The 12,586-nt window shown below is 33.7% G+C and overlaps 1 protein-coding gene across 1 annotated transcript in view; it reads left to right on the forward strand.

Annotated features, from left to right (window-relative positions):
• The window catches only part of ARMC8 (armadillo repeat containing 8), a 112,792-nt gene that overhangs the window by 61,663 nt on the left and 38,543 nt on the right, over positions 1 to 12,586 (forward strand). Inside the window, exons 10-12 of the mRNA XM_041734053.1 lie at positions 1,480 to 1,540; positions 3,504 to 3,704; positions 6,813 to 6,908. Coding sequence (XP_041589987.1) covers positions 1,480 to 1,540; positions 3,504 to 3,704; positions 6,813 to 6,908 — 358 coding nt within the window. The remainder of the gene's footprint in view (positions 1 to 1,479; positions 1,541 to 3,503; positions 3,705 to 6,812; positions 6,909 to 12,586) is intronic.

Raw genomic sequence — 12,586 nt, forward strand, 5'->3', positions numbered from 1 at the left:
GCATGAGGTATCTTAAATGGGCATTAGTAGCATTCAGAGCATCAGCACTCATATAACAGCTAAGGCTATCCACAGAAAATTACTTTATTACATTCTCAATGTACTCTTTGTGTTTCAGTTGAAATAATATAGAATTAGATTTAACTAACAAATTTATGCAAAGAATTGAGAAAATATAAAGATACAAAAATATGGAGTGAGAATTAGTTGAAGCTGATAACCAACGCATAATTTCAGAGAATGTGGCTTCCTCGTGTTTAGAAAAACAAAACATAAAATTCTCATAGAGATATGACTGTTTATAAGATAGTTAAATTCTTATTAATACAAGTCCTAGCTCATATGAACATTCTGCTCATATGAATACATTAATAGATGGGTTGAGCACCTGTTGTGTAAGGTTCTTTGCTAAATTGATGGTTCCAATATTTAAGAATTTGTGCCTCTCTAGTATCTTGGCAAGAATGAGGAATTTTCAGTGAATTACTCATGTACAATGAATTTTTTTATATGAGTATATTGTATACTAGTTTGCTTTTTGTCTTCAAAACCTTTGTCAAAAAAAAAAAACTTTGTTAAGTAAGATAAATGCTCTTGTGGAATTGTTTTTTTTAAAAAATGTGGTAACAAGTCTTAAGGTGATAACAGCTATAAACAATTCAGTCCTCTATAATCTAAGTAAAAAATGTATTGATTTTTTTAAAATAGCTTTCTGTAGAAGCCAGAATATGGAGTGTTTTAGATGTACTACCACCCTGCTCCCCTCCCCCTGCCCGCCCAGCTTACTAAAGAAATCTAATCCAAAAAGGAAATTCATTAAGTGTCTAAAGTGCTCAGTGTTCAGTAGCTACTTAGTTCAAAGCCAGATATAATTGTGAAGGCAAATTGTTATTCAGTTCAGTACAACCAAATCATTGACCAGTTGTCAAAGCCACTGCTGGCAAACTCTGAAGAATCATTAATTTCTTATGGCTATCTCTAAGTGTTAAATGTTAGATGCTTCTTCTGTGATACTTATATTACTCTTATTGTAGTTAGAATATCCCAGTTTAGCTTGATATAATCTTAGATACTTTGTGAACTTTATATTTTTATATTTTATATTTTAACTTTATATTTTTAACTTTTTCTCCCTTTTTATTATGGAAACTTTCTAACACAGAAACGTGTAGAAAAAAGTGTAAGGACCTCCAGTGTGCCTGGCACCTGGCTTCGGTTTATCCACTCATTAAGCCTTTATTTTTAAAAAACAATTTTGTATGCATTTCTTAAAAATATCTGACTTTATTGTCTGTATATATCCATTAGTTGCTTTTGAGTAGTAAATTGGCAGAACCTCACATAAGGTAATGTGAAAAACCTCCCACAAGATGAAGAGTAGCTGTCTTTTTTTGCCCCATAAAATCCTAAAGGCAAGGAATTTTTCTTTTAAAGCTTTAAAACACAAGCAAAAACTTACTTTTTGCCATCTTATTCCAGTTTAACTTACATGTGTAGAGCTGGAGCAATTCGGACAGATGACAACTGTATTGTATTAAAGGTGAGCTAATTCTCTCTGAACACACATAAAAGTCACTAAGTCGTAAGTGTTGAATATAAATCTTGGTATTCCCATTTCTTTTTTTTCTATTTCTTTTTATACATTTACAACTATGGTATGTGTGCATAGCATAAAATGATATTAAAACATCATGCTTTTCTTTCTATTCTATATGAAATACCATGTAGTTTTTAAAAAAATTGGTTTTAGATGTATTTTAAGAGTGAAAGTGAAATAGTTTTTTCCTTGTCACACCTTTTTCATTTTTATGGAAATTAGGAAGATATAGATGTTGTAAAAATATGTAAAATTCAAGTGAAATATAAAATATATTTTAATCCTTGAGTTTCATTAAGTTTGCAACATAGTTTTATAGGAAAGCAGTTCACTAGCTCTGTAGACAAAGACTTTATATCACCCTCATGGCAGATAATCAAAAGACATAATGAGAAAGAAAAAGATAATAACACATGAAAGCCATCAGTATTTATTGTGACATGTCAGAAGCAACTAGAACACAGAGAAACTCAGGTAAGAGACTGGCCTAAAAATTATAAGACCTGAATTTCACCACTGACTGGCTTGGTAACTTTGGGCACATCCCTTACTCTTCTAAAACAAAATAAATGTAAATACATTGACTATATATCATTTTATGAACCTGAGATCTCTCATTATCAGTGTACAAAATGAACCCAAGGATAAAAGAACATTTAAGACGAATACTTGCTGATAGTCTTTGGTGAAGCAAGTCAATTAATTTAATGAGATCTGAGGACCCTTCCCCCCTTAGTAAGCAACATTGTGTAGAGTTCTAAGGATTCCATGCAAGTAACCTTGGTTTATTTGCTCAACTGCTCTACCCCTCCTCTTCTCCCTAATTGGTAAACTAGGTTAATAGCATCTTCTTCACGTACTAGCTGTGAACATTACACTCAACAATCCATGGATTTGTGGTATTAGTAAATGTTAGTAACTGTTCAAAAAAAATAAGAATAATAGGTTTTTCCTCTTGGAAGCCTAGGATTGTATTATAAAGCCTGCACTAGCCTGATAGAAAATCAGTAGTGAACAATAAAGTGCTAAACTTTATGATAAAGATATAATAGGAACTTAGAAAAGAGCAAAGTACAGTTGACTACGGTGTTGAGAAAGGCTTCCTATAATTATAACATTTCAGTTTCCATCTTTGTGTTATCCTTTTAATGTGGGTTCATTCATTTACTACATCCCATGTAGTAAATACATGGGATTTTTTTTTAATTGAGTACCTAATGTAGATAAATTACCAAGACCAGCACCAGGATTTTTGAAGGACCTCAGAAGTAAAATTGGGCTAGTAGATATAGTCCTTACAGGGAGTAATTTGGAAAACCTAGGAATTACAATTGATGCATTTCACTTGCATTATAGGGAAACTCATGGAATCTGAGTAATGATAAGATCACTAAATTTTTAGTGGTATTTTGGTTTTGCAACTGTAGGTATTGATCACCCACCAAAAATAAAATTCATCTCAGTCCTATTATTCACTAAGGAAAAGATAGCATACTTTTTCTATGGCACAGTTGTTCCTGATTAAACTGCTGGATGTCTTTTAAGTAAATAAATACATAGATGAGGCAGAAACGTCAGACATGATTTATTAGGGAATTCTTAAATGTCTTTTATAAGGTTATACAGTAAAGTTTCAATTTTATCCGTGATAAAAGCCTAATGATTTGTATTAATGTGCTTTGATTGTGTAATTTAGGGTTTAGTGTGCCAGCACAAATGATTAATATACACTGAACTTTGTTTTTACATTCCAAAAAACCTTTCATTCTCTGAAAGTCTTTATTCAAACATTTGATCTCTAACATGCCTGCCAGTAAAAACCATTGAGTTGATTGAGTCACTATATGCTCTCCATCAACCTTTTGCCTTTACCACAAAGCAAATAATAAATTTCACTACCTTCCAGACACTGCCTTGTTTGGTTCGAATGTGCAGTAAGGAGAGATTACTAGAGGAGAGAGTTGAAGGAGCTGAGACACTCGCCTATCTGATTGAACCAGATGTTGAGCTACAGAGAATCGCTAGCATAACTGATCACCTCATTGCCATGCTTGCTGATTATTTCAAGTATCCCAGCTCAGTGAGTGCCATCACTGATATTAAAAGGGTATGTTCTGTTTTCCTTTTCAGCAGCTCAAGAAAGGAATTTTTTAAGATTTTTTTTCTTACTGCTCACAACTTTGAACCAATAGATAATTAGAGTTCAGAGCCCTTTTAAATGAAGGAATCTTTTCTGTTTGTGATAACATAGATGATGTTTTATAGGTTTTTGAATCCAGTTTGTTTCACGTAATTATCAGAAATTTTTCACTAAGCAGGTAACCAGGAAGGAAGAAAATTACATCCCTAATTCCCAACTAAGATCCAAAAATAGTGGGGTCTCTAAGCTGGGTATTGTCATTATAGCAATATCATCTAATCCTGTTGAAGTTCCCAGAATCCTCTCTTGCTATATTCTCATTCTTTAGGTTAAGGGTCATCTTCTTGTGAGTGGCCTTATTTGACTTTCCACCACTGTCTTTCTCTTTCGCTATATTTTCTAACTTTTGTCTTCTTCTCTTTCCTTGCTTCAGTTTTATACTGTGCTTTGGGCCTGCTAGTGTCCACTAAAGTACTATATAACCTCTAGTTTGAGAGCATCAAGAACCCAACTGCTTTTCTCAAACTTTTTCTCAAACTGTAAGTCCCTTAGACTAGTTAGATATTTCTTTTGATTTTATTCTTCTCAGCCTGTTAGTCATATCCAGTTCTCTAAGAGTAAGAGAACAATATTCAATTAGAGAAAGTTTATTTAAGGAGGTCATGGTAGAGAGAGCATTGCCTTCTAATTAGTAAGTGGTACTGTTTCATGAACGTGACTATATTTTTAATGCCAGTGGTCCCAATGGTAATTTTTTTTTTTTTTAACTTTCCTTTTGACCTCTCCCATGTCCTTGAGTTCCCAAAAACTTCATTTGGCAGGCAACTGTTCATTTGGCTTTTAACACTGAAAATAAAAGGAACTCTTAATGGTTTATCTTTTTTCTTAGAAAGGGCCCAAAGTAACCTTCACTGTTACTGCTGTTAGTAATGTACACCATATATTAAAATTAATGCCTGCTCTTCCTTCAGTAGTATTGTTCTTCCAGTATAGGTAATAGATTACTTTGAACCATCTACCTAGTCTGTTTTCCCTCTGGCCACTTGCACACATTGACACAGTATGTCACTGGTGTAAAGATACATGAGCAAGTCCTAACTGGCCTCATATACACCCTCAGTTGACCATTCTAGCAAGGCAAATAGGACACTTTGATGGACAGGAGAGTGAGAAAACATAAGAACTTGTAGCTTATACCTGTATAAATCATTCATTCATTCATTCATTTTTAAAGATTTTATTTATTTATTCATGAGAGAGAGAGAGAGGAACAGACACAGGCAGAGTAAGAAGCAGGCTCCATGCAGGGAGCCTGACGTGGGACTCGATCCCAGGTCTCCAGGATCACACCCTGGGCTGAAGGCGGCACTAAACCGCTGAGCCACCTGGGCTGCCCTGTGTAAATCATTTAACTAGTGTATAGAAAATTATCACTATGTTGGGGTTTTTCCCAATTTTATTTTCATCACAGTAAAACTAGAATAATAATAATCTTTTAAATGATCTTTTATACCATACCTGAATATTTGTTTTGTCATCTTTATTTTTGATGTTTGATTATATAATGGTTTCTGACCATAAAAATACTGATACTAGACCCATTGTAAGAAATTCTTACATAGTCATAAATGTGTGATTTTCATTATATATTTAATCCAAATCTGTATTCTAATGTATGTTATGATTATGACTAGAAAGTACGTAAGACTTTAAGGATATAGATATTTTAGAACTTATACATCAAAATGAATGTTGGGTATTGGAGTTCCTCCCATAATCTGGCAGTGCCTGCTGTGATCAAAATATTTTTGAAACTACTGTTGTTTTTTGAGTTTTTTTGTTTGTTTGTTTGAATACTTTGAGAGAGAGAGAAGGAAAGGGAGCATGAGAGGGGAGAGGCAGAAGGAGAGGGAGAAGCAGACTCCCCAGTGAACAGGGAGCCAGATGTGGGCCTCAATCCCAGAGCCCCAGATCATGACCTGAGCCAAAGGCAGATACTTAACTGACTGAGCCACCCAGGCACCCCTGTTGTTATTATTTGTTACCATAAATGATGTTACCTAGCTGAATTTATTTCCCCATTTTCACACACTACAGTGACAATTAATAAAACTCTTAGTTGATGAATTTAGGGCCTTCTAGCTAATATGCCATTTAGCTCTTTAGGAAGTTTCAAAAGAGTCTCAGAATGTTGTAAACAACATTTAACATCACTGCATAAAAGGGAACCTTTCCAAGGCACCTCATTTGGAGTGGTAGTCATTCCAGTGAATTACTTACAGAATTATTTACATTATTAATATATGCCTTATACATTTACTGATTTGTATTTAGTCATTGAAAACGTCATGAGAATATGCTTCTATTTCATTTTTGAGGTAGTTTAGTGATAATTAGATACACAGAAGAACTGATAACCTAGTCAATTATGCATATGGAAAGATAGCATTAATTGTTTCATACCAGTAAGTAACCTTAAACTTATCAAAGAAACCTCCGAACATAAGCCTCAGATAATTGTAATAGATAACATAGTAATGATTACCATGGTCTGTTGTTTATTAAGAATTTTCACAAAGGTTTTCCTCTTTCTAAAATCTTGTTAAATGCTGAAATTGGCCTAACATTGCTCTTGGTGTTAAGAAAACCTCCTAGGGACCCTGTTACAGCGGTATTCATGTTATCAGCTGTAGCCTGTGGCTAGACAGACCTGAGTGCCTACTTTTTGAGGACAGCATTTCAAAGAGCTGGTGCAAGCAAGCAGTGCCGCTAAAGCTACCATCTAAGAACATTGAATTTTTAAGGGTCAGTTATTCACAAAGATTTTTCATGCACCAGTGTCAAATGTTGTGGCGTCCACTTTTAGACAGAAGCAGACCGCATGCATTCCAGATCATGCTGATGCAAACACAGCAAGGTCTTAGTCATATGTGAACAGAACCCAAAAATAAGCAGTGATTCAGTGAGAGCACTAATATCTTAATAGTTAATTTTTTTAAAAAAATTTTAACTCAATTTTATTGGAAATTAGATGTGTGGACTGAGTTGCAGTATACCTTTTTTTCCCTCCCATAGCTTGATCATGACTTAAAACATGCTCATGAACTCCGCCAGGCTGCATTCAAGCTCTATGCCTCTCTAGGAGCAAATGATGAAGACATCCGGAAGAAGGTGAGTCTGGGAGAGGGGCGTCCCCCAGTCCTGACAGCCAGCAGGCAGGGAGTGACGTCAACCTGAAAGTCGTGGTGAAGAGCACTAACAGTGACTGTTTGAATATAATAAAACAGAGTGACTAAAGGCATAATTGAAGAATGAATGGGACCCGGATTTGGGGGGTTGTTTGTTTTTAGAATATAGAGTGGCATGGCCGTGCTGGAATGAAAAATAACTGGCGTGCTTTTTTCTGTCATTAATATGAATTATTATGTTGCACATTTTTGCATGTGTTCTGATAAAAATCAATTCTAGCACTGTGAAGCTTCAGACACCTTGAAAGATCTAACACTAGAATTGTAAATGTTATTTATGAAAATACTTTCCAATGCCATTGAGAAATTCAAACCTTTATTGTATATTGTTCTTTGATATGTGGCTTAGTTATGTTTTGATTTTTTTTTTGCTCTGTGCAAGTTTGATGTGAATAAAATCTTTGTGGAATAATGATTTTATGTTTAGTGAGTGGTCATCTGAATTTTCCAGTTCCCAAAAAATGTATCACTGGTCTAGCACCTTATGTTACTACAGCCTAGTCTAACACTGAACTCATGTTCTTTATTGAATAGTTCTAAGCAGGGACTAAAATAGAGTGGTAAGCTCTGACGTGGCTGCCTCCACAAACCCCAAATGGCTGGTGTTTACCACTCAAAAAAATATATCATCTAATAAATTTTACACATGGCTTTTAGGAACCTCAGTAAATTAATCCACATGTTCTGTCTTGATGAATTGTAGAAGAAAGAGCAAATTGGGCATTATTTACTGAAACATGGCAATTTATATCTTTCATCTATAGCCCTGTGAGGAAAATCCAGAAGTATTGGGAATTTACCATGATTCAGAGAAGTACTTCGGGCTTATAGAGAGAGAAGTATGAAAAAACTGTAGGTTTATTGAAATAAATTGAAAAGGAGCCATTATTGAAGAAAACTGAGATAATAGATTAGATGTTTGAGTAGCTTTGATTTAAAAATCAGTGCAAAAAACTCAGCTAAACTGAATGTTTTCCATGTACCTCAATTTAATTCAGTTAACAAGATGTTTTTGACTTGAAGTGTTTAGTAAATATCTATGAAAATCCTTTTTGACACTTCTGAGCTTTCATTTGTAATCTGTTACTTCAAGGCAAACATAATAATGATCTGACATTCCCTGTGTATAAGCATGATTTCTGGATGTTGATGCTGATATGTTTCATTCAGTTTAGGTACATGGTCTATTGCAAGGGAAGAGGCTTTTATGGCGACTCATATAGATAAAACATTTTTTAAAAATTTGACATGGACTGTATAACTTAAATACATAATGATTTGGTTTTGGATGGTTATCAGGCCCATTGGAAAGAGAAGTATTTTACCTATTCTTTTAGCTCCAGAAGGCTGTGCCATGGACTGAAAGGGAGATAGATAGATGGACCATAATGGGGGGAAATAGGATGTCCATTTGTACTTCTTTGTACTTTTTTTGTTAATAAACTATTGTTTTTGAATTAATGACTTAATTTGTGATATCATGTTCTAGAAATATTTGCAACATAATAGTCTGATCAGTAGTCTATTAAAAATTGTATTCATAATGTGTATAATTTCCTGGTAAGGCTAAATCCTGATAATTTCTGTAGAAAGATGACAAATAAAAAATAAGTTATAATTATTATAGTTTTTTTGTGTGGTAAAGAAAAGATACTGTGACGTTCTTATGTAATGGGGATTATATAGAGTTTTTAGGAAGATATTTAATCCTGGGAAATTAAGTGTTTGAGTAATTTACAGTTTATAGCAATTACTAAAGAGAGAAATTGTAAAATGGAAAATATAAAATAATATTGTGATAAAATCTGCATGAAAATGGTTCTTAGGAGTGGAGAATCCTTATTTTTGGTGTATAAAAATGATAAAATGATTACTCTTCCTTTGAATGCATTTATTTCTATTCTATTTTTTTGTTGAAATTATATCTGGATAGTTTTTTATTTACTTTCTCCATGAAACATTTATTTACCTTTTACACTTAATGCCTTATAAACTTTGATTGTATTCCTTTTTTGTGTAGATCTTGAAGTACAATGTTTATTATTGTTTTATTTTTTAATACAATATTTATGCCTGCTGAGATTAAATTTCAGTTCACTGAGCTAATGAGTAGAGACGGTGAAAGGAATTTCAAGGACTATAGAATTGTTTTTCCCACCCCTCCAAACAAAAGCAGCAAAAAGACTTTGTTTTAGGATAAAAATATGAAGTGTTAATTTGGTCTCCCTTTTAAATTGAAAATGGGAATGTAATTCAGTAAATACAGGAGATAACCTGTATATCCCATTGCCCTATAATGGCCAGTTAAAGAAATGAGACAGAATGAAGAGAAAAACTAGAGCAAAGAGGTAGAGACAGGTATACACACCAATAAAGAAGAAAGATACAGGCCTTCTCTCTTCATTGACATAGTCTATCTTATTGCTTCCAAAGATTTTTAAAGGCCTGCTGTGATTCCATTTCTTGATCCTTCTCTCTGGGGTAGAAGAAATTGAACTAATGACTGAACATGACCTATAGATCAGAAATTTACCACTCTTACATTGGAGCAGTGTTGGTGGATTCCCACTAAAAGAAACCAATGGTATAACAGTCCTTAGGACCTAATAAGCACTCATAACATTTGTTGAATAAATATAAAAATGGAAATATAGAAACCATACACAGAGTGGCATTTCCGTAATACATTTGGATCTTTCTGTATTCTGTGCAGAGCAAAGTTGGTATCCTGATTCCTGGCTTTGCATCCTTTATCACTTTGTGGCATACTTACAAATTTCACAGTTTCTCACAGTTTCCTGTTAGAAAGTGAAGGAGGGTGGAAAAGTTCTGCAGGTGAGAATGGAAAACATTACTCTTGGCTATGACATTAAGAGGGAGAAGCCCAAGAAAAGATGAAGGACCCCTGAGCTTGACAATAGATGTTGCCTGGCCATATTGAATTCAGAATAATTCAAGGATTTTGGTCAGAGAAAGCAATGACAGAGGCAGCAATTGAGAGCTCAGTGGAAGAAAGGTCCAGAGCACATTAGCAGTAAGTACACTGACAGCAATGCCAGGTAAAGATTAGCTGTAATCTCTGCCATGGGCAAAGTCTAGTTTCTAATGATGGCCTTTACCACATATTAATGCTAAGAACCATATTTTCAGTTAATGGGACAGTAAAAAAGAAAGAAATTAAGATACCTAACAAATTATTTCAAATACTGGCATACCCAGTCAAAACTCCAGTCAGTGGTTAAGTCTTTCAGAGGCAGCAGTGGCAAACAGTCCTGTAATTGTGAAGTCAATTCCTTTATAACAAAAAATTGCTCTTCTGAAGACCATCACTTGATTAATACCTATTGATCATCAGGTTGGAAAATTAAAAGGATTGTTTCACGTTTATTCTCTTCAAGGAACAGTAGAATTTATCAGTAACAAGGTGTGAGAAAATTAGAAGCAATAAATATAAATTAAAATTCAAGGAAATTAATAAACCTAACATGATGTGATTTTTTTTTGATAAAAATAAGACACATTACAAATGTTAAATGTAGTACTATTTGTAGTACTATTGTAGCCTTTGCTTCTTTGAAGTATCTAATAGACCCTTTCAAAAAGTTTTCCTCTTGGATTTTGAATACTTAATATTTTAGCCACAGATCCCTTTTGAGGAACTAGAATGTAAGCTCCATGAGGGCAGGGATTTTTTTGTTTGTTCATCACTGTATTCCCAGCATTTATAACACTATTGGGTGCATAGTTGGCATGTAATACATATTTGAAGAATGAATGGGTGAAGAAAATGAATGGACAAATGGATGAGTGAACCATATTGCAAAATTGCATTATTAAGCACCTGTAATCTAATTATATATGGGCCTTTCTGCATTAAGAACGTTCATAACTTTACTAGCAGTTACACAGGTATGTGAAGAGATGAGCTTTAAAATACAGGAAATCTATATCTGATCATATAGGCAAGGGGTTTCACTATATTTAGCATTTAACATAGAGAAAATACAAGAAACTCCCATTTTTCAAAAGGCAGACAATCCCAAGAGTGTGTCTTCTCACTTTGATATAGATCAAAGAGAACATGTTTTATGGTATGGTAGTTTAATTTTGAAGTAATTTTTACCATTATTTCTTAGGGTTTTTTTTTTCCTATCTAAATGTATATGAATTTTAAAAATATATAGCATTCACAAGTGTGAATCTGGACCAATTTTTTTTTTTTCCTGTAGGTATGATTTGGTTTATAGGAATTAGCTTGACTCTTAGGAATCAACCTATTCTTTTTTTTTTTTTTTTTTTTTTTTTTTAATTTTTATTTATTTATGATAGTCACACAGAGAGAGAGAGAGAGAGGCAGAGACACAGGCAGAGGGAGAAGCAGGCTCCATGCACCGGGAGCCCGACGTGGGATTCGATCCCGGGTCTCCAGGATCGCGCCCTGGGCCAAAGGCAGGCGCCAAACCGCTGCGCCACCCAGGGATCCCAAGAATCAACCTATTCTTAAAGTAATATACATCTGTATAAAATATCCCATATTAATGTCAGATTTTTAAGATCAGTAATTTGTTTCTACATAGATTGAATTTCCTACATTGTATAAACATTGTCCAATGGGTGGAGGAAAGGGGAAAACAGAGATTAGATAAAGAGCAGTAAAACACAGCCTTAAGATTCAGCATTTATACTAAAACCGCAATAAGTCAGAGAAAACTAAGAAATGGCCAGAAGAATTCGCTTAGGGGCTCAAGGAATTACTGTGAACCAGTGAAAGTGGATGAGGTGATTTCAATATATAGCTATCCTTGAATCAATTTAGAAACTAATAATTTAATATTTTTGTTATTTTTAAGGTTTCCTAAATGCTTTTTATATTTTCAAGAATTGAAAACGTAAAATCTTAAGTTTTTGTTCCTTTTAGGGGCAAAAAAAAAAAAACAATCCTCATCCAGCCACAGATGTTTTATGATAAATGTGAAGATAGTAGCAAGATGTTTTTTGCTTTTCCCAACTGAACAGTGGGTTGTTTTTTTAAAAGAGAAAAATAAGAAAAGGAAAACAGAGAAGGAGAATTTGTCTTCTACCCTCTTTTTCCTAGCAAAGGAAGTTATGTCTTCAGGGTCATTGTGAGGACAAGATCTAATGTATTTTAAATATTTAGCGTGATGCCTTGTAGGTGCTTCATAAATGGAAGCATTTGTTAGAATATCTTAAATCACTTCATTGGAAGATTAAAAATAAATACATATTTTTAAATACATATTTTTAAGTGTATTAGAAGAGCTGAATGGCATTGGGGCATAAATTTTTTTTAAAAGTTTGCAACAAAGATAATGATGTTTATGCTGTAAATTTCCAAAACTGTATTCATTCTAGTAAAAATATTTATGGTTCAGAACCATAGGACCGTTCTTTAGTTTCTCTCTCATTAAAGATAAGATGTCTTTTTATTCTTTTATTTTAAAATATATTTAAAATACTGGTTTTCAAAACTCCTTGATGCTATAGCTATAGCTTGTTCTCCAAAGCACCAAATACAATTTTGTTTTTCTTGGAGTTAAGTAGAATATTACAATATAAATCAATAATTGGTTAAAATCCTAG

The sequence above is a fragment of the Vulpes lagopus genome, chromosome 19, assembly GCF_018345385.1.
Source record: "Vulpes lagopus strain Blue_001 chromosome 19, ASM1834538v1, whole genome shotgun sequence".
Taxonomy (NCBI): Eukaryota; Metazoa; Chordata; class Mammalia; order Carnivora; family Canidae; genus Vulpes; species Vulpes lagopus.